This window comes from Oncorhynchus nerka, linkage group LG13 (assembly GCF_034236695.1).
Source record: "Oncorhynchus nerka isolate Pitt River linkage group LG13, Oner_Uvic_2.0, whole genome shotgun sequence".
Taxonomy (NCBI): Eukaryota; Metazoa; Chordata; class Actinopteri; order Salmoniformes; family Salmonidae; genus Oncorhynchus; species Oncorhynchus nerka.
Genome location: NC_088408.1, coordinates 77,878,186 through 77,902,537, shown reverse-complemented (window position 1 = coordinate 77,902,537; position 24,352 = coordinate 77,878,186). Strand labels below are relative to the sequence as shown.

The window sequence follows — 24,352 nt, the reverse complement described above, 5'->3', positions numbered from 1 at the left end:
GGAGTCATAGTCCTTGTCCCTCTGATCCAAGGGTCTTGACAGGGGATATCTGAGCAAATGGCCAACTGGATGATGTTTTTTTGCTCTCATCTTATAAGAGACAAAACACTATTTGAATTATGGTAAAGAGCCCCAAATTTGTTTATATGATGATATCAGCAGCTTACTGCCTCGTGGTTTTAAATGTTAAATGTGAAGAAATGGTCACTTACTGGGAAACTGATGGAGACTCAACTTAAGCACATAAAAAAAGTTCAACATCCTGTAAAAATAGAAAAAGGAAACACTGGAGTTTACGGCCTATAGAAATACATCAACAAAAGTATCAAATGAACCACAAAGTCATCTATATAATTGAATATATAATAATTAAATCAGAACGAAGGGATATCTAGAAGAAAAGAAAGTCAACATTACTGTCAAGAGATCAAGATTGTTGCGTGTATTTTCTTTAAACAATATAGTTGTAAGGATGGGACAGGGCTACATGTTTTATGCATATAATCAAAGGGTGTGGACTAATTAGAGGTGAGATTTTTTCCCATGTTTCACTGAAGCCCATCTGAGAGGTGTGAGACAGAGAGCAAGCTTATGGTTATGTCCTGTATTTTGGTTAGTGTTGCTGAGAGAGAGCTTATGGTTATGTCCTGTATTTTGGTTAGTGTTGCTGAGAGAGAGCTGATGGTTATGTCCTGTATTAGTTGTTGCTCAGAGAGCTGATGGTTATGTCCTGTATTAGTTGTTGCTCAGAGAGCTGATGGTTATATCCTGTGTTAGTTGTTGCTCAGAGAGCTGATGGTTATGTCCTGTGTTAGTTGTTGCTCAGAGAGCTGATGGTTATGTCCTGTATTAGTTGTTGCTCAGAGAGCTGATGGTTATGTCCTGTATTAGTTGTTGCTCAGAGAGCTGATGGTTATGTCCTGTATTAGTTGTTGCTCAGAGAGCTGATGGTTATGTCCTGTATTTTGGTTAGTGTTGCTGAGAGAGAGCTGATGGTTATGTCCTGTATTAGTTGTTGCTCAGAGAGCTGATGGTTATGTCCTGTGTTAGTTGTTGCTCAGAGAGCTGATGGTTATGTCCTGTATTAGTTGTTGCTCAGAGAGCTGATGGTTATGTCCTGTGTTAGTTGTTGCTCAGAGAGCTGATGGTTATGTCCTGTATTAGTTGTTTCTCAGAGAGCTGATGGTTATGCCCTGTGTTAGTTGTTGCTCAGAGAGCTGATGGTTATGCCCTGTGTTAGTTGTTGCTCAGAGAGCTGATGGTTATGTCCTGTATTAGTTGTTTCTCAGAGAGCTGATGGTTATGTCCTGTGTTAGTTGTTGCTCAGAGAGCTGATGGTTATGTCCTGTATTAGTTGTTTCTCAGAGAGCTGATGGTTATGTCCTGTATTAGTTGTTTCTCAGAGAGCTGATGGTTATGTCCTGTATTTTGGTTAGTGTTGCTGAGAGAGAGCTGATGGTTATGTCCTGTATTTTGGTTAGTGTTGCTGAGAGAGAGCTGATGGTTATGTCCTGTATTAGTTGTTGCTCAGAGAGCTGATGGTTATGTCCTGTATTAGTTGTTGCTCAGAGAGCTGATGGTTATGTCCTGTATTAGTTGTTGCTTAGAGAGCTGATGGTTATGTCCTGTATTAGTTGTTGCTCAGAGAGCTGATGGTTATGTCCTGTATTAGTTGTTGCTCAGAGAGCTGATGGTTATGTCCTGTATTAGTTGTTGCTCAGAGAGCTGATGGTTATGTCCTGTATTAGTTGTTGCTCAGAGAGCTGATGGTTATGTCCTGTATTAGTTGTTGCTCAGAGAGCTGATGGTTATGTCCTGTATTAGTTGTTGCTCAGAGAGCTGATGGTTATGTCCTGTATTAGTTGTTGCTCAGAGAGCTGATGGTTATGTCCTGTATTAGTTGTTGCTCAGAGAGCTGATGGTTATGTCCTGTATTAGTTGTTGCTCAGAGAGCTGATGGTTATGTCCTGTATTAGTTGTTGCTCAGAGAGCTGATGGTTATGTCCTGTATTAGTTGTTGCTCAGAGAGCTGATGGTTATGTCCTGTATTAGTTGTTGCTCAGAGAGCTGATGGTTATGTCCTGTATTAGTTGTTGCTCAGAGAGCTGATGGTTATGTCCTGTATTAGTTGTTGCTCAGAGAGCTGATGGTTATGCCCTGTGTTAGTTGTTGCTCAGAGAGCTGATGGTTATGCCCTGTGTTAGTTGTTGCTCAGAGAGCTGATGGTTATGTCCTGTGTTAGTTGTTGCTCAGAGAGCTGATGGTTATGTCCTGTATTAGTTGTTGCTCAGAGAGCTGATGGTTATGTCCTGTATTAGTTGTTGCTCAGAGAGCTGATGGTTATGTCCTGTATTAGTTGTTGCTCAGAGAGCTGATGGTTATGTCCTGTGTTAGTTGTTGCTCAGAGAGCTGATGGTTATGTCCTGTATTAGTTGTTGCTCAGAGAGCTGATGGTTATGTCCTGTATTAGTTGTTGCTCAGAGAGCTGATGGTTATGTCCTGTGTTAGTTGTTGCTCAGAGAGCTGATGGTTATGTCCTGTATTAGTTGTTGCTCAGAGAGCTGATGGTTATGTCCTGTATTAGTTGTTGCTCAGAGAGCTGATGGTTATGTCCTGTATTAGTTGTTGCTCAGAGAGCTGATGGTTATGTCCTGTATTAGTTGTTGCTCAGAGAGCTGATGGTTATGTCCTGTATTAGTTGTTGCTCAGAGAGCTGATGGTTATGTCCTGTATTAGTTGTTGCTCAGAGAGCTGATGGTTATGTCCTGTATTAGTTGTTGCTCAGAGAGCTGATGGTTATGTCCTGTGTTAGTTGTTGCTCAGAGAGCTGATGGTTATGTCCTGTATTAGTTGTTGCTCAGAGAGCTGATGGTTATGTCCTGTGTTAGTTGTTGCTCAGAGAGCTGATGGTTATGTCCTGTATTAGTTGTTGCTCAGAGAGCTGATGGTTATGTCCTGTGTTAGTTGTTTCTCAGAGTTTTTTTTGTGAAGTAGTTTGTAATATTCTGTTTAATTTGTTCCCAGGGAGGAAGGGGAAGGCACCTATGGAGTGCTTAGGCAAGAGGCCTGCGGGCATACATAACCCGTAGTATTAACTGTCTATGCACACTAGGAAAGACCTGGGTGGACCACCCCCTGTATTTTGGTTAGCGCACCAGGTGGTGCTAAGTTATGTAAGTAGTGGGTAGGCAGGTAAGGCAGGAGAGGGGGCTGTGGCATTTACTTTCTTTGCTTTGGTTCTGTTCAGCCCCTTTTCCCCAAATTAACCGTGTGAAGGAATACATTCCCAGTAAACGGTAAATTCTCTGCCTTTTGTCATCCTTACTCACACCTACAATCCCATATATTTTTTTCACTCCACGGGGAGCTGAGTTGTAGCAGGGTGTTGCGTTCCCTCTTCCTAGGGGCGTGCGATACAACAGCCTTTAATCAAATAGCGAGATTACACCTAGATAGCAACATAGTTGCCATAGGAATGATTAATATCAGATAAACATGTGGTTGCTAAATCCAGATACATAACGGTAGTAACAGAAGCTTCTCTATTGGCACGTTAAATAGAAACTAAGGTGGTCTGATACACATGCCCTTTCAGGCCATGCAACAAAACAGGATTCACCAGACCACCATGTAGCTCAAGGCTACATATCAAATTTGTGTTCATTGTTTTTGGAATCGTAAAAGCCATTGTCTTGTAGAATTAAACATATATCGTATTTTCATTATACAATGTAGTCAGAACCAAACGCAAGATGTGATGCGTGTTTTACATTTTTCATTATCTAAAGGTTTGAAATCTGGAAAGTCTCTCCATGAGGATGATGCTTGTAAGTAAATTTTCATATATGGTACAGATCTTCTACTTACACCACGACTCTCAGGATCACTCCCCCTTGACCCATCTTCCTCTACTTTCTTCACTGCCTCAGCATATGACAACTTCTGCTCTACTCTAACCCTGAAAATCTGTACCAGCCTCTCTCGCACGGGACATTTCTGATCCCCAGCCCCATGGGCACCCACACATTCCACTACTTTCCCCAATGCTACACATCCTTTGTCTCATGTCCTTCTGTACACTTCTCACACCTAGGAACCTCCCTCCTACACACGTCTGCCACATGCCCATAAGCTTGACACTTGTAACAATGTAATGTATTCGGCAGAAAAGCTCATACAGGATAAATAAGTTCTTAAAATCACTTTGTCGGGCAAAGACTCAACATCAAAACTAAAAATAACAGACAATGACTCTTCTGTCTCATCACCCTGTCTGCGTCGCACCAAACGACGAGCATCACAAACATCGAGAATCTTCCCTTTCACTTGGTCAACTTGTACATTTACTTCTACGCCAGTAATCACGCCCTTCACTTGAGAGAAAAACAATTCACATTTCTTTCCCCCATTCATTTAACGCGGATCGCCTTCTCTCTCTGACCAGCAGAAACACAAACAATTATATCACAAGAAGACTTCTGGTTACCCTCACCGATTCCACCCCACCCAACTCTGTTTTCACCCACCCTGAAACCACAACTGGATCAGACAAAAGGCAAGTGTCCACTTTTTCCAAAAACGTCAACCCTACTGTCACAGACGCCTCTTTATCGTGACCCTCGGTACAAGCCTCAGGCTCCGAGAACTTCACCACATCACCCACCTCCTATACTTCGACCTCATATATTTCCACTTCTCCTGTCAGCTCACCCTGCTTCCACTTTCTACCATGCTTCTTTAACAAACCATCTCCCTTTTCCCGACATTTCTTTACTGACTCAAGCTCACACTCTTCCTCTCTCTCTCTCTCAGACGTCCTCTGCCTCTCTTTTTCCCTCCATTCCTCCAACATATTCCAAGTATACGTCTCCTTATGATAATACTGCACTTCTCCTGACATCTGGTTCTTGCCTTGTCAAGGGATGCAGTTTAACCAACTGTCACAATCTCCGCACAGTCAGCACGAACCCCTCGGAACGTCACGGTCGAAAAACCTTAAAATGAGGTAATCGGCTCCGCCTGGCCTTATATATTTGTATGCCCATATATGGTAGTAAGTCAGACCAAAGATGTTAAGGCACAGATCAATAGCCAAGATACTCAGCTTTCCTCAGACGCCCTGCTTTTGCAGATAGGGGCTACCGTTCTCATACCAACTGAATTGAATAAAAACAACAAATAGGGTTCCCAAATATTTAAGAGGGTATTTAACTGTATTTACAGTGCCTTCGGAAAGTATTCAAAATGACAAAGCAAAAACGTGTTTTTAGAAACGTTTGCTAATCTATAAAAATGTCAAACTGACATACTACATTTACATAAGTATTCAGACCCTTTACTCAATACTTTGTTGAAGTACCTTTGGCAGCGATTACAGCATCGATTCTTCTTGTTCTTCAAGCTTCTTCTTCAAGCTTATGATGTATGTCAGTTTGACAGTATGATGCTACAAGCTTGGCAAACCTGTATTTGTGGATTTTCTCCCATTCTTCTCTGCAGATCTTCTCAAGCTCTGTCAGGTTGGATGGGGAGAGTTGCTGCACAGCTATTTTCAGGTCTCTCCAGAGATGTTTGATCGGGTTCAAGTCCGGGCCAATCAAGGACATTCAGAGACTTGTCCCGAAGATACTCCAGCATTTGGGCTCCCGGGTGGCGTAACGGTCTAAGGCACTGCATCTCAGTGCAAGAGTTGTCACTACAGTCCCTGGTTCGAAACCAGGCTGAATCAAATCGTCCAGGTTTGGTAGCCCGTCATTGTAAGTAAGAATTTGTTCGTAACTGACTTGCTTAGTTAAAGGTTAAATATTAAAAAATTCAAAATTGTCTTGGCTGTGTGCTTAAGAGTTGTTGTCCTGTTAGAAGGTGAACCTTTGCCCCAGTCTGAGGACCTGAGTGCTCTGAAGCAGGTTTTCATCAAGGATCTCTCTGTACTTTGCCCTGTTCAGCTTTGCCTCGATCCTGACTAGTCTCCCAGTCCCTGTCGCTGAAAAACATCCCCACAGTATGATGCTGCCACCACCATGCTTCACCGTAGGGATGGTGCCAGGTTTTCTCCAGATTTGTTGCTTGGCATTCAGACCAAAGAGTTCAATCTTGGTTTCATCAGACCAGAGAATCTTGTTTCTTTAGGTGCCTTTTGGCAAACTCCAAGCGGGCTGTCATGTGCCATTTACCAAGGAGTGGCTTCCGTCTGGCCACTCTACCATAAAGGCCTGATTGGTGGAATGCTGCAGAGATGGTTGTCCTTCTGGAACGTGCTCTCATCTCCACAGAGGACCTCTGACAAAGGCCCTTTCCCCCCCGATTGCTCAGTTTGGTGTCCAGAATGGCATCCAGTTCTAGGAATAGTCTTGCTAGCTCCAAACCTCTTCCATTTAAGAATGATGGAGGCCGCTGTGTTCTTGGGGACATTCAATGCTGCAGAAATGTTTTGGTACCCTTCCCCAGATCTCTGCCTCGACACAATGCTGTCTTTGAGCTCTACGGACAATTCCTTCGATGGAAGATGGTTTGGTTTTTGCTCTGACATGCACCGTCAACTGTGGGACCTTATATAGACAGGTGTGTACCTTTCCAAATCATGTCCAATCAATTGAATTTACCAGAGGTGGACTCCAATCAGTTGTAGAAACATCTCAAGGATGATCAATGGAAACAGGATGCACCTGAGCTCTGGATACTTATGTAAATAAGGTATTTCTGTTTATTTTTATAATAAATGTGCAAACATTTCTAAAAACATGTTTTTGCTTTTTATTTATGGAGTATTGTGTGTGGATTGCTGATGATTTTTTGTTATTTAATCCATTTTAGAATATGGCTGTAATGTAATAAAATGTGGGAAAAGTCAAGGGGTCTGAATACTTTCCGATGATATTAATCAATAGACCATCCTTACTATTATTTGCTATTGAATTAAATTTAAATAAAGTGTCTTGACATGTAAATTATAATTTGCAATGACTAATGTACATGCATGGAATATTGATTAGTTGGTGTTATCACTTGGTGACTTTCCTCTCATTATAATCCAGTCATTGTTTATTGTAAAGCCACATACACATTCTGGTTTCCAAAAACATGTCAGTTCATCTGTTATTATAGCAACACGTTTTAAACTTAAATAGACATGTTTAAACTTAAATAGAATAGTTGAACATAACTGTCAGGACTTGGCCAGGGTTGTTCCGGTTTTGGTCACTAGATGCCCCCATTGTGCTTTTTGACCCTTTTGTTTTCCCTTGTTCCCAGTTATGATTTGCACCTGTGCCTCTTTCCCTTGAATGTATTTAAACCCTTAGTTTTCCTCAGTTCTTTGCTCTGTGTTTGAATGTTAGCACCCAGCCCCAGCGACGCTGTGAACATTTGTTGCACCAGTTGGACGCTCTTGAGGTACTCTGTTTTTGTTCTCGTTTATTTATTTTTGAGGCTTTTTTCTGCTGTACCTACCACCTTGTGGATTTACCTTTTTGACTTGGAGGATTACCTTTGTTCTCTTGGAATTACTTTTGACGTTGTGGATTTATATTTTTGCCTGAACATTCCTTTTTACTTTATTAAAACACAGTTTCCAGTACTGCTGTGTCTGCCTCATCTTCTGGGTTCTGCCGACTAGTGGCTCAGTTTGCAAAGTGACTTTCTCACACCGGAGACCCGAGTTCGTAACCGGGTCCTGACAATAACTAATAGTGAAATCAAACGATTTATTTTCATTGTTTATATGGTGCTATTTGGGACTTAGCCTGGGTTTGTTACATAGGGTTCATTCTGTTGCTTTATCCACGTCCAGTCATTCTGATATGTATGGTTTTGATTACAGATATAGCCAGCCAATGTAAATGCCATCCATTTTTATGGTTTGTCTCCTGTCTATTATTGTTAGCCTATTATGTTATTTGTTGTTGTACTGTCATTCCCTGGCAATATATAGCTCAGTGTTGAAAACACCCTGATGAAGGCTTTAATACAAACACTTTGCTGCATCCCAACTGGCACCCTATTCTCTGGCCTATATAGTGCACTGCTTTTGATCAGATCCCTATGGGCCCTGGTCAAAAGTATTTAACTGCAGAGAATAGGGTGCCAATCATGAATACCTTTTTATTGACCCTCCATGACTATACATTATCATGTCAGCTATGTTATTATACTGGATTTGATCCAGCAGTTACAGGCTATCACTGTTGCACATGCCCAGCTTCCACCACTTAGTGTCAGCAGTGAGCCACAAACTTAACAAAGTGTTCCCATTAGGCCCCCATTGAACTATGCAAAGCAAGACAGTTGTGATGTCCCTGTAAAGTTACTGCAGGAACACAGTAGAATTATATTTCTATCAAGTGTTTGAGTGTTTCAAACTTTAGTGTCAGTGACTTCACAGTACTATGTGTTGCTTGCTGCCATAGAAATGGAATTCTTCATTCTAATTCTATAGTTCTAATTCTACCACTTAAGTTGCTTTTCTTTAGTGAGTAGTTAACAATTTTATCTTCCCATATTAGAAGGTTGTATATTGTTCAACCTATTAAAACAGCTGCCATGGAGTTACGCATTTGTAGAGCATCATAACGCTTTGGGGTTGAAACAACTTAGGTCAATCTCTCTCCATCTGTGTCAGTAAAGTTAGCTATGGAAAAGGCAGCTAGTGCCCTGTCTGTCCGGCTCCTGTCTGTCCCCAGCCTTCTATGTCTCCTGTCCCTGCTGTGCTGTGTCCCTGCGGGGAGACCCTGTCTGCAGTGTGACCGCAGGGTCAGGCTCCTTCATGAAGACTACCTATTGGCTGCTGCCTCTGCCACCATCGAGGACCAGATAGAACTGAAGAAGATTCTAGACTACGCCTACGTCACCTACACAACCACCAGCAACCAGTATAGCGGAGTTATTGGTAGGTGGTTGTTACTTACGAGCCAAGCGCACTACCAACTGTGCCAAAAAGGTACAGACCTCTTAGTAGGCGTTACAGAGCATGTTAATACGTGTGTGTGTGTGCCCCCAGACCCGACCACCCTCTACAGGGCCAGTACAGAATACCAGAGTGAGTTTGACCGTTTCCAGGGAAGCCAACTCACAGGTGTGTGCCTGCGTGTGTTTGTGCTTGCGTATTTGCGTGCGTGTGAAACTGACTACAGTCTGTATGTCCTCTCCCTGTGTAAGGGCCTCTGACGTTTGAGGCCATTCAAATTCTGGAGAAAGGCAGGAAAATTCTGGAGAAACACCTGCAGACTTTTGCCCAGAAAGGTGACTGGTTCAGCTGTAGCCTAGTGTTAATATCAACAATACCAACAGTGATATCAGTGGCACTGTAATATGTTTATGATTCTTTCTGTAATAACAGTGTATGGCAACACTTTAGAGTGGAATTTAACTAATGTCTTGTTTTCGTTTTGTCAGGTCTCTGCCCAAACAAATGTGGTAAGCCCATGAGCAATTTAATTAATTTGTCATTCCTGCCATTCCTTTCACCCCCTTCCATAGTGCTATCATTTCACCTCGCCTATTGGTCTGTGATCTCACACTCACACACACACAACCTCTGCCATTACAGTTATTACTTTATAGATCAGCAACAAATTGTGCTGTCTTTTTAAACTGCAGGGTTGCTGTATCAGAGAGTAATGAACTGCATTTCCTGTCAGTACAAGCTGCACACCTGCCCCTCTACCACTCAGGACTGCGGGGGTGAGTGTGTGTGCGTGCATCCATGTGTGCGTTCATGCGTGGGCGAGCCTGTGTGTCTGTCTTTATGCAGCAGCACTGTCTACTCTTATTGAATGTCATAGATGACTTAGGTAATATTGACCTGTTCAAACTATTCTAATCTGAGGTTAAATCAATCCCACTGTCTATCCCTCCCTTCCTCTAAGCATTATTCTCTCTTCCTCACTCCCTCCTCCCTCTCATTTTCATTCTCTCTCCCTCTACCCCGATCCTCCCCCTACTCCTCTCTCTCTGGTAGAGTATCCAGTGGAGGCAGCAGAGGGGGGCCAGGCAGTGTTGGACTGTTTCCTCCCCTGGCATAGTCTAGTTGTGGGCCGGCCAGATTATCACTACACCTGGGCTCCAGGGACGCAAAGGACTGCAAATGTGAGGGTGCACACACACACACACAGACAAACACACTGAAGTGTTCTGGCTTTGAACACATACATGTAATGTTATTCATTTTGACTTTCATCCATCCCTTTCCCATTTTTCACTTCCCTCTAGCTGACAGAGGGTGATTTCAGAGTGCTGGTGGTTACTGAGGATTCCTCTGTGGTGCTGAACCAGCTGCATGTCGATGAGGAGGGCATGTACCGCTGCCTCCTAACGGATGGCAAAGGAACTGTCCTTTCACGCACACACTTCCTGCTCACTGGTATGCTAGTTTGAATACATGTAGCCCCTGGCCTACTTCAGAAATGCATCATCCCTTTCTCCCTTCCCTCAATGTTAAAGCGATAAGAGTTGTTAAAAGTTATATTCTTTGCTTTCACTTATCCAGCTGTGTTAGATTAGTGACTACTTCAAGAGGACAGATCAGTCTTTGTTAAAGGCATTGATAGAGGCATAGACATTCAGGGGTTCCAATTCTCCAGTAAGAATAGGCATGAAATGGGATGAAAATAAAGACGTTTGGAAACAGAATAGGCCAGATCACCCTTCACCTCTCCCTCTCTTTTGTCCACAGTCACCCCGTCACCTGTCCCGACTCCCAGATCTCTCCTCACCCTGCCCTCCCTCCCTCCTAGTTATGATGCCTCCCCCATTTCTCACCCTCCCACTGACCTCCTGCTGGTCATCATCATCATGGTTACTGCCCTGAGTCTGACGGTCAGCCTAGCCCTTGCTATTGCTTTTGGGTGAGAGAGGGATGGAGGGTAAAGGTGGGGGACAGAGTGAATGATGGGTGAGGGAGAGGGAGGGAGAAAGACAGAGAAAGGGGAGGAGGAGAGAGTGACCGAGTGAGTGATTGCTTAAAATAGGAGTGGGAGAGACAGAGGGGGAGAGAGATGATGGAGGGATTAATTAGAAAAAATATGAATCGATGTTCAAAAGATGAATTGAGAAATTTGGCTGTGTGAAATTTGTGGAACCAGGACAGATCTTCTGTGGTAGCAGACAAGTCCAATCTCATTTCCCTTCCAAAATTCATTTTTTTTTCCCTGTGTAGGAAATCGCACTGATAGAATTGTTTCTCATTACCCTCATATCCCACAGCCTCCCAACAGATGTTACATTTTGAAGTATCTACTGTTAGTTGCCAGGAATAGTAGATACAGAAATACAATAAATAGGAAAGATACTACACATACAGCAGAGTGAGAAGTAACAGAAATGTAAACTTTTTCCTTGAATAATCAAGGACACATTTACATTTACATTACATTTAAGTCATTTAGCAGACGCTCTTATCCAGAGCGACTTACAAATTGGTGCTTTCACCTTATGACATCCAGTGGAACAGCCACTTTACAATAGTGCATCTAGGTCTTTTAAGGGGGGTGAGAAGGATTACTTTATCCTATCCTAGGTATTCCTTAAAGAGGTGGGGTTTCAGGTGTCTCCGGAAGGTGGTGATTGACTCCGCTGTCCTGGCGTCGTGAGGGAGTTTGTTCCACCATTGGGGGGCCAGAGCAGCGAACAGTTTTGACTGGGCTGAGCGGGAACTGTACTTCCTCAGTGGTAGGGAGGCGAGCAGGCCAGAGGTGGATGAACGCAGTGCCCTTGTTTGGGTGTAGAGCCTGGAGGTACTGAGGTGCCGTTCCCCTCAAAGCTCCGTAGGCAAGCACCATGGTCTTGTAGGTGTCAGAGTTGACGAGGAAATAGAATGACATAATGTCATAAAGTCTGAACAATATGTGTGTGTGTGTGTGTGTGTGTGTGTGTGTGTGTGTCCTTCCACCAGATTGATGACTCTGAGACAACAGAGAGAAGAGGAGGAGAGGGAAGGGAAGAGATGATGACAGCGGAACAAGAATGTGACTGATGTGGAATATGAGAAGGGATGGACAAGATTTTGAGTTTAAAAAAAACACAAAGTTAAGAGAAGGTGTAAATGAATACTGACACTGTTAATAACTATCTCAGAGTGTAACACACACACACACACACATCATTTCATTTAATTCACTTGATTGACCTTAATAAGGTTTTCTGAACGGAGAGAAGATTATAGACACGTGGGATAGGATGAAGAGGGAGGATGAGAGGAGTGAGGGATGGAGGTAAAACTCCTAGATTAGACTTTTTCAGATGAATATTCCCAAATGTTAACCTAATTCTAGATAATCCACTATGGGAGCAGGGGGGGAGGGTAGGCGAGGGGGAGGGGAAACAGAGACCGTTTCCATATTCAAGTTCCCTTTTCATTCAGATAAAGAGAGTATTAAAAAGTGGGCTAGAGAGAGACACGTGAGTGAGAGAGGGCCATAACAGAGAAGTAAAACAGTCTACATTAGGGCCCTTCACTCATCATCACCATCAGTATTTTGTACTGGAGTTATTAGCCAATCAATCAATCAAAAGATGGTTTCCTCTCTCAAAAAATATTCCATTTGTAAAAACCAGCTCCTTCTAAGTGTCCAGTGTGTCTTTACAAAGCGTCATGGTTGCTCAACATTGATATGCGCAGTAATGCTGTTGACGAACATACACACAAGGTTTTCATTCGCTTGTGCAATGTAATCAAGTGAGTGAAACTGAAAACAAAACCTTTTCAAAATATTTGAATTTCCTATCTTAACCTTTATTAGTAATAAGAGATACAGGGTCTTGACTACTGTAGCTCTTTTGTTTTATTTCCCACCTTCATGGAATAGCCCCTTTTACTGACAATGCTTGACTTTAAAAGGGACTTGTCACACTGCCTCAATGTTAGCCACAGCATCCTACATGTGAAGGTGGCATCAATAATTCATTTCACTATTGCATTGCTCACTGACTCATTTGGAAAATGAACAAAGTGTATTTTCCAGGATGAAGGTTTTAAAGGTGTGTGTGTGTGGGTCATGGGGGTGTTTTCCTCTTGTCGTTTGCCCACATGTCAGCATTACAGGAAGCTGTACCACATACATCCTGTTACTCTAACCTCCATGCTCACCCTCAGGTGCGTAGACACTAGACACACACACACACACACACACACACACACACACACACACACACACACAGTCTCTATTTAAGGAAGGATTATAGAACACTGTACTGTAGCTCTCTGAGTAATATTCTGGGTTTTGTGTGGGAGAGCCTGACAGATTGTGTTTGTATTGCATGTCAGTAAAGCTAGCTCAGCGGTTGCCAAGCATGATATGTGTGTGTGCCTGTTGGCAATTAGAACCGTGTGACTGTGTGTGTGTCACTCTGGTACAGTACGTGCAGTCTCAGTTTACAAAGACAAGGGAGGGAGAAAGAGAGAATGAGAGATGGAGGGAGAGAAAGGAAGTGGAGTGGGAGGAAAATAGTGGGAGAAACAGTGAATGGATGTGCTGTGGATTACAAGGAAGTGGTGGAGAAGGGAGCAGGAGGTCAGATGACTGTTAGGCTGTATTTTGTGCTGATGGAAGGTAGATACTCTAGCATAGTACCACAGTCCTGCTGACTCCTTAATTACAACTACATACATCATCACTGCACAAGGTTATGACTCACCAGTGGTAGACAATCATGGTTACTATTGTTGTTGTAAAGAATGAATGGAGCCAAAGTTGAAACAGAGTTATTAATAACAGAGTTAATTAATGCTATGAAAGGGTTAATGAATGGAATTCTACAGAACATTAGCTCAGATTAGGGACAACTCCAACCAGACTGGGGTCAGATTAACATGTAAATCAGAGAGAGGGAGGGAGCCAGAGAGAGGGGGTGGGAAACAGTTTATGAATAGGGTATGATGTAAATATTTATCCTTCTCTGCTGTGCAGAATAGCCTAACTCATTACATAAGCGCTCACACACATGCATCAATACACCTGTGTGTTTGGCACATTTTCTTTATAATATTCTCAACATTCACAAAATAGTTGATTTTCTTACTTTTTAATTCTGCATAGTTGGGAAAGGCTCATAAGTAAGCATTTCACAGTAAAGTCTACACCCGCTGTATTCGGCACATGTGACAAATAACATTTGATTTGATTTAAAGCTGCAATCTGCAGTTAGAACAATAACAAAGCGGACACCCTGAATCCCTCCCTTGAGATGACGTAGAGGCACCTTCCCTCTGCATCATGATTTCAATGGTAGAGTTGCACCTCTAGGGTGAAAAAAGAGAGAGATTTACTACTAAATGACAAAAATATATAACTTTTGAAACAAACTGTCAAAATGAAGACCATAATTGACTTGCTTCACTATAACTATGGCTAAAATATGTTTTCTTAATGAAAAGTTACTCTTAGAGAGAGAGAGAGAGAGAGAGAGAGAGAGAGATCTATATATATATATAGTAATGCATCTCAAACAGACATTCACAAACTTTGTATCAGTTCTGTAGTTTGGATGGCTGGCTGTCTGGGGGTATTTTTCCACCACAGTGATAATGGATATCCATTCTAATCAACAGCAAGGTATTAATTCTAATCAACTTTCACACGTCCAACTGTAACCAGAGGCAAGGACACAACTAGAGGATTGGAACTGAAACACAGATATTTATCTGACCATAACCTTTAACCCAACCCTAAACTTATCTGTAAACCCTTGATTGATAACAAAATAGCATGTAAAAATAATATGTTTTATATGTCATAGGCTACCCCCCTGCAATTTCAATTAATCAGCCGTGAATCAATGGAAACAGTTTAAATGAGATGTGTGTGTGTGTTAAAATGGGTGCTTAAAGTCAAAACATGATGTAATTTAGAACAAACACAGGGTAAACCCCAAGCACCACGTGTGGTTTTGGAAAATCCGAGTTTTTACGTCAAACACCTTATAAGGAGTTCCGGTACAGACAGATGAGCTTATATGGTCGTTCCGTCTGTGATGTGTCCTCCTTATGTGGAAAAAGAGGGCGGAGTAGCAGTTTGGTATAAAACCCTGTCCCTCCAATCTCATCCCATCTCTTAACAAGAAACAAGAGGTAAAGACAGTTTAGTACTAATTTCGAGGTGAATTGTTTATGGAAATAGTCACATTCAGTACTCTCTGACTGAACTCAAATTGTTTTAATTAGTTGATCAAGTTTGAAATATATTCTGATCAAGAACAAGTGTGTTTTGCCAAACATTTTGCTGCTTTTAGGCTGGTCTATAACTTTCCACAGGAGAAACAAATCAAAGCGACAATTTTTTTACCTGTTTATTTTTGGGACCAGAACTAAACAATGTGTTCAAACAGCGAGCCTCTGGAGATAACTGGTATTGAGTTGGCCCACATCCTCAGAACTCCCCGGGACCAGTTCACCTCAGGTGGCTGTGTACTGCTGGACTGTCGGCCTTTCCTTGCCTTCTCCAGGACTCACATCTCTGAGTCCCGCAATGTCAACTGGAACTCAATGCTCCGGCGTCGTTCCAAGAGCTCCGTTGTTTGTTTGGAGTGGTTGGTCGCGGACAAGGACCTCCTTGGTCGGCTGTGCAGGGGGGATTTCTCGCCAATGGTGGTGCTTGATGAGAGTAGCCTTTCTATGGCCGAACTGAAAGGGGAGAGCTTGGCCAGTATGCTGCTGAACGCTTTACAAGCCGATGTCCAATCCAGCTCAGCACAGATCTGCTTTCTAAAAGGTGAGATTTACCAGGCTACAAAGCAAAACAAGTCGACTATTAGATACATTTTGAATGAAATCAAATGGCCTACAAAATAAAACAAGAATAGCCCAAAAAGTCCAAAATTGGAGTTGTTAATTCATATTTTTAGGCCAAAATATTATAATAACCATATTATTACGTTACATACATTTTTTATAATTTCCTCTACAAACCATCATCTAACTAGGTCATGTTCCTATCTGGTACAGAAGAGGTAAGGAGTTATGTCATAAGCTGCTGAGTGTCATTGTAATGTTTCTTAATGGCAGGTGGCTTTGAGGGGTTCCATGAAGAATATCCAGAAGTCTGTTTCAACTCCCCAGGCCTGCTGGGACACAGCCCTGCAATGATGGACCCAGAGCCTAGCGTGACAGGGCGGAAAACACCACCCTATGATCAGGTGAGACACTGGGAAAATAACTGAAACAGTTGCATGAGGATATTTTTCTCAGGCATTTGTCCACTACTTTATTTGGTTTGGGATGTTTTTCCTTCATGGATTGAAATCAAAGTCATGTTTTGGTTGGTTATTGTTTTTGATTGGTTGGTTTGTATTCGATTAACAGGAGGGTCCAGTGGAGCTCCTCCCCTTCCTGTTTCTGGGCAGTGCAGTTCATTCCTCAAGGCGCGAAACTCTCACTGCAGCGGGGATCACGGCAGTGCTCAATGTGTCCTCCTCCAGCCCCAACCTGTATGAAGAGGACCTAAAATACATGAGACTCACTGTAGAGGACAGCCTGGCTGCAGACATCGCAGCCCGCTTCCCTGAGGCCATCGCCTTCATAGGTCAGTTCTACTACTAGCATCACCTTCTGGGTGTGTCCCAAAAGGCACCTTATTCTAATTTGGTACGCAGACATTGGTCAGGTTCCCCTGCTCAGACGTTGCTATCATCCACCAATGGTTGTGTGCCATGTCATCGACTGTGGCGTTGTGCACCAGATTAATATAACATATGATGTGGTAAGCTGGTACGTAAAGTATCTATCAAGGCATTGTAAGATCTGGCATGCGTCAGCAACGTCTGAGCAGGGGAACACGACCATTGTCTCCTCTCCTTAATTTGAAAACGCAGGACAGGTGAAAGATTGCCAATTTCTGGGACATTTCTTTCACATATATCTAGATTGAAGAGACGAGGAAGGAAACCATTTTAGACTATTGAGACTGTTTGCTAAAACACAGAGCTCAAAGCTAACTACCCTGCTCTGTACCTTCTCTGTTGCAGACTCGGTGAAGGAGAGTGGTGGTCGTGTGCTGGTGCACTGCCAGGCCGGCATCTCTCGCTCGGCCACTATCTGTCTGGCCTACCTCATCCACACCCGCCGCGTCCGATTGGACGAGGCTTTCGACTTCGTGAAGCAGCGACGCCAGGTCATCTCTCCTAACCTGGCCTTCATGGGACAGCTGCTGCAGTTTGAGACCGACGTTCTGTGTCACTGACCCCATCATTAGCCATATATTTATATATACGCTTTGCCACTAACAAGACTAGCAGAAATATATTTCAGAGGAAGACTCAAGAGAAATGTACTGTATATATGCACTTCCACTAGGTGGATTAGTCCAAAAAGTTGGACTAAAGTCCACCTAATCCACTTGGACTGTGATGAAGAAAGTTGATCGATTTCACACGTTTTTATGTGTCTCTGCGTGGCCACAGCCTCATATAACTGCTCAGAGAAATGTTTACCCACTCTGCCACGGGCTGGGCTGTATCTGAGAGAAACCCACAGAGACAGTACATGGTGAGAGAAATGTATATCTGCTGTACTGCTGGCAGGAGATATATATATGTGTATGTGTTTGCCTTTTTGGACATTTTGCAAGGGCTGACATAAAGGCCTATACTGTGTGATAAACCCCAGCAAGCTGTTGGTTACCAGAGTAATAACTACTGTCTGTAAAGCTAAATGTGAATGATTTGTATCTTGATCAGGTGATTTAATGTATTAAGGGCAATACATCAATACAATCAATTTCCTGATTGTGCAAATCTGAAACAAGCTCATCCTTATCAAATCATAGGTGTTGGCTGTAGCTTGTAGGTCTGCTCTGGGCAAAGGGAAGAAGCCATCTCAATCCTTATGGTGTTTTTATAAAACTTTAATTTTTAATTTTATTATGGTTTTGACAGTATTGTGATTTACACTGTCTGTTACTGCACTTTATTTGCCAATGTGGAGGCAGATTCCTGCTGTTTTTCACATAGATGAAATACTTTATAAACTGGAAAACACATGTTTGTCTATGTATGTTTATATAATGATGCCCTGTATACATACAGTGCCTTAAAGTATTCACACCCCTTGACTTTTTCTACATTTTGTGGAGTTACAGCTTGAATATAAAGTGGATTACATTGAGATTTTGTGTCACTGGCATACACACTGTAGGAGCCAAATATGTCATATTGTATATCGGTATGTTTCCAATTCAATGCATTTCTGTTGTATGTGTGTTTGCTGTTAATCCCCTGTCAAGTGTGTGTACCCCCTCTACAGGCCAATGGAGAATACAGTTAGAAGGCATACATGCTCCAAGGCCTACTGGGAGTGACTGGAATGGCTGCACACAGTCTTTTGACCATGCCAGACCATGTTTATCATGCTGTTTCTTCCTTTAGTTTAATGATCAGAATTAGTTTTGGTAGAATTCAATGCATTTTTGTATCCAGAACAACGACAAATAAATGTATTATTTTTCAACTTGAATCAAACTCTGGACATGGGATGTTAATGCGTCTAGACTAACATTTCACCCCTCTCCATTGTGGCTAAAGGATTAACAAAGGGGTTGAATACTTATTGACTCAATGACTTATTGACTTTTAATATTTAATTAGTAAAAATGGATAAAAACATCATTCCACTTTGGCATTATAGGGTATTGTGTGTGTAGTGGCTAAATTGTCCAATATAAATGTCTCAATACAATTTCCACTTTAAGGCAAGCTGAAATAAGTTCCGAAGTAAAAATGTGATTACAAGTCACATAAGGTGCATGGACTCACTCTGTGTGCAATAATAGTGTTTAACATGATTCCTGAATGACTACCTCATCTCTGTACCCCTCACATACAATTATCTGTAAGGTCACTTAGTTGAGCGGTGAACTTCAAACACAGATTCAACCACAAAGACCTGGGAAGTTTTCCATTGCTTCACAAACAACGGAACTTATGGTAGATGGGTTAAAAAAGGAGACAGTGAATATCCCTTTGAGCGTGAAGTTATTAATTACACTCTGGACGGTGTATCAATACAGCCAGCCACTACAAAGATACAGGCTTCCGGAGAGTTTAATGGCTGTGACAGGATCCAACTGAGGATGGATCATTCACATTATAGTTACTCCACAATACTAACCTAATTTACAGAGTCAAAAGAAGGAAGTCTGTACAGAATACAAATATTCCAAAACATGCATCCTGTTTGCAATAAGGCACCAAAGTAAAACAAAGTGTTATGTTTGGGGCCAATCCAACACAACACATCACCGAGTACCACTCTTTATATTTTCAAGCATGGTGGTGGCTGCATCATGTCATGTGTATGCTTGTCATTGGCAAGGACTAGGGAGTATTTTAGGAAATAAATTAATGGAGTAGAGTTCAGCTCATGAAAAGTCCTAGAGAAAAACCTGGTTCTGTCTGCTTTCCAAAAGACTGAGAAACAAATTCACCTTTCAGCAGGGCAATAACTTAAAACACATAGCCAAATATACACTGAGTTGGTTACCAAGATGACATTGAATCTTCCTGAGTGGCCTAGTTGCAGGTTATTACTTAAATCGACTTGAAATCTATGGCAAGACTTGAAAATGGCTGTTAAGCAATGATTGACAGAACTTGAGGAATCAACTTGACAGAGCTTGAGGAATCGTAAAATAAATCATGTGAAGATATTGTACAATCCAGGTGTGCAAAGCTCTTAGAGAATTACCCAGAAACACTTACCCAGAAACACATCTGTAATCGCTGCCAAAGCTAACACTAACATGTACTGACTCAGGGGTGTGAATACTTATGTAAATTCAATATTTCTGTATTTCATTTCAAAACATTTGCAAAAATGTCTAAAAACATGTTTTCAATTTGTCATTATGGGGTATTGTGTGTAGATGGGTGAGAAAACATATATTTAATACATTTTAAATTCAGGCTGTAACACATCAAAATGTGGAATTAGTCAAGGGGTATGAATACTTTTTGAAGGCACTGTATCTGTCCTGCCCTCAAATATATCCTGTTGAATGAAACAACAGCCAACACAAACATCTTAGGCTATGGCCACACAGACACATGATGAGGATGAAATAGTACATGCATTTATTAATTGTCCGTTTTTGTCCATCCAAAAGTTAATCTCAAGTGAACTGGCCACAGCCTTACTTCTTTCCAGCATGTTGGAGCAAAAGCTTGCACAAGCCTGTAGTGGATCAAGTTCAGGGCCATAAAGCAAAGAGGGACAGCGAATACCTGCCTGTATGAAGAGGTGATTTATAATGTAACAGCGTCCTCTAGTGATAGCTTTGAAGACCAAGTTTTAGTATTATTCAGATAATAAATGTAGATATCTAGAGATATCCAGTGGATGGCGGTCTAGGACCAGTCCTCCTCAAAATACTGACATTTGCACCTATGATGCATTTTCCATCACATGAAGCCAAACGCAGCATCACATGATGCAAAATGCATCATACAAGCCAGATTAGCCTAGGGGAAGCAGGTAGCCTAGTGGTTAAATTATTGGGCCAGTAACTGAATGGTTGCTAGATCAAATCCCTGAGCTGACAAGGTAAAAATAATCTGTTATTTTGCCCCTGAAGAAGGCAGTTAACTCACTGTTCCTTGGCTGTCATTGTAAATAAGAATATGTTCTTAACTGACTTGCCTAGTTAAAATAAAAAACGGTATTTTGAAAGTTACATATCTTGAAAACTTGATTGCTGACATGCAAAACATTTTGGGACTATATCAACAATGGACTAATGGAGCAAATACCAAAATATGAATCAGACTCCATTTTCATTCATAATTTTACGACTTTTTTTAAACATTTATTTATAAAATAGGAAATAGAGAGATGGAGATCTGAGAAGTCAAGGGCAAAAAATGAGCCGTATTTATTGAACGTCTCAGAGTAGGAGTGCTGATCTAGATTGAGGATCAGGTCCCCCGTCCATGTTATCTAATGTAAATCGAAAGACATCTTTCTGACCAGACCTAATGGCATCATGAAGACAAGTGCCTGCTTATTCCACTCTAACTTGAAAATGTCATCTAAATGATAAAATTACCTGATGCATTTTACATTTTCTTCGGTGTCCCCACCCCCTCCATCCCTCACCCTAAAATCTAACCCTCACCCCCATGAGGATACTAGCCTACCTATTTGAAGACAGACTGCTTCATTTTCTCAGAATATAATTCAATTTAGCTGTCTTGATCAAACCAAAGCCTGGATAAAGAGCTTTGTAGCTCTATGTATTATCTCAGTATGTGTGTGTGTGTGTCCTGTTCAGGTCCTCAATCATCTCTTGTTGTCAGAGTTGGTCCCAGTACGAATACAGATCTGTCATGGCTAAGGCATTTAGTCAATATCAAGACTCCTTCTCTCTTGGCAAGAATACGTAACAAAACAAAAAAGGACCCCATGTGTTCCTTTTACTCAGCACCTTGTGGTTGTTAGTACTTAAAGATATGTTCCTTACACTCTCTCTCTCTCTCTCTCTCACACACACACACACACACACACACACACACACACACACACACACACACACACACACACACACACACACACACACACACACACACACACACACACACACACACACACTTTTGGGCCAAGGAAAGAGACAGTAGGAGAGTGTGTGTTTAAATGTAAATGTCAGTTAGTACTATGACCTATGAATAAATCAGTTATTCAGATTCAGATTTACTGTCTGAAATGATTAGATCTGTCTTGCCTCCACGCACCACTCTAAGCAGTTACGTACCCACACACTGATGGACATGATTATTTATGCTCTAACCGAGAGAGAGAGAGAGAGAGAGAGAGAGAGAGAGAGAGAGAGACAGAGAGAGAGAGAGGGGGGGGAGTAGGAGAGCAAGAGAAAATACAAACAGAGATTGACATATTGCTTACACTGTGCAGGGTGAAATATTGGCAGGCCAATCATGGCCAATTCAATGTAACACATGCACACACATACCGTGTGCCAAGCAGAATGAGGAACAGGTGTGAAATTTCTGGTAGGGCTTTAGTTCTAGTGTTGCTACACACACAATACATTACAAGATAAGCTTTCCCAGAGAGGATGACTGTGTGAGTGTTTAGGCGATTTCTTCAAAATCGTTACATGTTGCCAGGCCAACAATACAGTATACAAAGGTGTGCACACACACATACACTCACATATACACACAAATGCACGCAAGTACAAATACACACATACATGTGTGATTGGAATAACATAAGGATACCACCAGCAGCTACCCACCTTGGTTCAATTGAGGTTTCTTTCACATGCACACACAGTGGCAGGCTTTCTCACTAAACCAATGGGTCCCTCCAAAACCTTCTTGCATGGCGATCCGCCTAAACCAGGGATACTCAAATACAAGCCTTGAGGTCCAGAGGTCTGCCAGATTCAACTCAACTGGTGTCTCAGGTCTGATTCAGTCCCTGATTAGAGGCGAAGACTGATAGACCTACCAGCTCTCACAGTCTCACATCAGAATTAAATGTTTCTCAAACGTCAAATGTAGAAGTTGTTCAAAACGTATAACATTTCAACGTGTTTAAGGTTAAGTTTAGGTATTAACTCTGCATTTTAAAGATTAGGGTTCATTTGAGAAATTAACTCCAAATTCTTAAGGTTAGGCATTAATTCTGAATGATTAAGGTAAGGGTTAAGGTTTGGGATAGGCTTAAAACATAAATATCAAAAACAACCTTTATAGCTGGATTCAAACATCCAACCTTCAGAATCAGAGATAGATGAAGGGAACAGCGCTCACTGTTGCCCCTAGGATCCAGTTTTCACTTCATCTCCTGACATTCTCAGTCATGGATGGATGTTGAAAACTGACTTATATTTTGGGTGACTTGGCTGTTCTAGACCTCCAGGTCAGAATTTCATCAAGGGGTCCTAAAGCCTCTTCTCCAGTGCGCGAGTCACCTTTGAAATAAAAACATGTTTCTAGTTACAACCAGCATCAAGCTGGTGGCTCTTCATTTAGGAGACGCTATTCTGAGCCATTCCAACCATCAAGTAATAGAATGAGGCTCTTAGTGGAATGAAATCAGTCACCCTTTGTTAAAAAAATATATAGCCTTCAGAAAGAATTTTTCCACATTTTGTTGTACAACTGGAATTCAAAATGGGTTAAATTTAGATTTTTTTGTCACTGCCCTACATACAATAAATACCCAGTAGTGTCAAAGTGAAATTGTGTTTTTCGAAATGTTTACAAATTAATAAAAAATTAAAAGAAGAAATGTGTTGAGTCAATAATTATTCAACCCCTTTGTTATGGCAAGCCTAAATACATTTCAGGAGTAAAAATTTGCTTTACAAGTCCTGCTGTTTTTCACACAGATGAAATACTTTCTAAGCTGGAAAACAAGTTTGTCTATGTACATTTATATAATAATGTCTTCAGAAAGTATTCACACCCTTTGACTATTTCCAAATTTTGTTGTGTTACAGCCTGAATTTAAAACTGATTAAATTGAGATTTTGTGTCGCTGGCAAACACACAATAACCCACAATGTCATAGTGGAATTATGTTTTTATACATTTTTAAAAATTCATTAAACATGAAAAGATGAAATGTCTTGTGTCAATAAAAACCCCTTTGTTATGGCAAGTTGGGGAGTAAAAATGTGCTTAACAAGTCACATAATAAGTTGCATGGACTCACTCTGTGTGCAGTAGAAATAGTGTTTAACATATTTGAATGAATACCTCATCTCTGTATCCCACACATACAATTATTGGTCCCTCAGTTAAGCAGTGAATTACAAACACAGATTCAACCACAAAGACCAGGGAGGTTTTCCAATGCCTCACAAAGTAGGGCAGTTGATGGAGAGGAAGGAAACCGCTCAGGGATTTCACCATGAGGCCAATTGTGAATTTAAAACAGCTACAGAGTTGAATGGCTGTAATGAGCTTTGTGGGCACTATGGTGTTGAACGCTGAGCTGTAGTCAATGAACATCATTCTCACATAGGTGTTCCTTTTGCCCAGGTGGGAAAGGGCAGTGTGGAGTGCGATTAAGATTGCGTCATCTGTGGATCTGTTGGGGCGGTATGAGAAATGGAGTGGGTATAGAGTTTCTGGCATGATGGTGTTGATGTGAGCCATGACATGCCTTTCAAAGCACTTCATGGCTACCGACATGAGTGCTACGGGCGGTAATCATTTAGGCAGGTTACCTTCACTTTTTTGGGCACAGGGACTATGGTGGTTTGTCTGTTTGACACATGTAGGTATTACAGACTTGGTCAGGGAGAGGTTGAAAATGTCTGTGAAGACACTTGCCAATTGGTCTACACATGCTTTGAGTACACATCCTGGTAATCCGTCTGGCCCCGTGGCTTTATGAATGTTG

The 24,352-nt window shown here is 41.7% G+C and overlaps 2 protein-coding genes across 2 annotated transcripts; both read left to right on the top strand.

The window, feature by feature from the left end:
- Window positions 1-8,628: 8,628 nt before the first annotated feature.
- Window positions 8,629-10,845, top strand: LOC115140686 (izumo sperm-egg fusion protein 1). Its single transcript, XM_065027005.1, has 8 exons — window positions 8,629-8,884; window positions 8,996-9,070; window positions 9,154-9,237; window positions 9,391-9,411; window positions 9,595-9,678; window positions 9,956-10,083; window positions 10,207-10,357; window positions 10,670-10,845. Exons 1-8 carry the CDS (start codon window positions 8,629-8,631, stop codon window positions 10,843-10,845), a joined length of 975 nt encoding a protein of 324 aa, XP_064883077.1.
- Window positions 10,846-14,410: 3,565 nt separating this feature from the next.
- dusp2 (dual specificity phosphatase 2) lies at window positions 14,411-18,038 on the top strand. Its single transcript, XM_029678409.2, has 4 exons — window positions 14,411-15,701; window positions 15,995-16,125; window positions 16,292-16,511; window positions 16,954-18,038. Exons 1-4 carry the CDS (start codon window positions 15,305-15,307, stop codon window positions 17,166-17,168), a joined length of 963 nt encoding a protein of 320 aa, XP_029534269.1. The 5' UTR covers window positions 14,411-15,304; the 3' UTR covers window positions 17,169-18,038.
- The last annotated feature ends 6,314 nt before the right edge of the window (window positions 18,039-24,352 follow it).

Excerpts from the sequence above, each read along its gene's own strand:
- dusp2 (XM_029678409.2), top strand. The coding sequence starts at position 15,305 with ATGTGTTCAAACAGCGAGCCTCTGGAGATAACTGGTATTGAGTTGGCC. Across the intron at positions 15,702-15,994 it reads ACAGATCTGCTTTCTAAAAG|GTGGCTTTGAGGGGTTCCAT; the intron begins GTGAGATTTACC and ends TCTTAATGGCAG. Across the intron at positions 16,126-16,291 it reads AAACACCACCCTATGATCAG|GAGGGTCCAGTGGAGCTCCT; the intron begins GTGAGACACTGG and ends TTCGATTAACAG.
- LOC115140686 (XM_065027005.1), top strand. The coding sequence starts at position 8,629 with ATGGAAAAGGCAGCTAGTGCCCTGTCTGTCCGGCTCCTGTCTGTCCCC. Across the intron at positions 8,885-8,995 it reads CCAGTATAGCGGAGTTATTG|ACCCGACCACCCTCTACAGG; the intron begins GTAGGTGGTTGT and ends GTGTGCCCCCAG. Across the intron at positions 9,071-9,153 it reads CCAGGGAAGCCAACTCACAG|GGCCTCTGACGTTTGAGGCC; the intron begins GTGTGTGCCTGC and ends TCCCTGTGTAAG.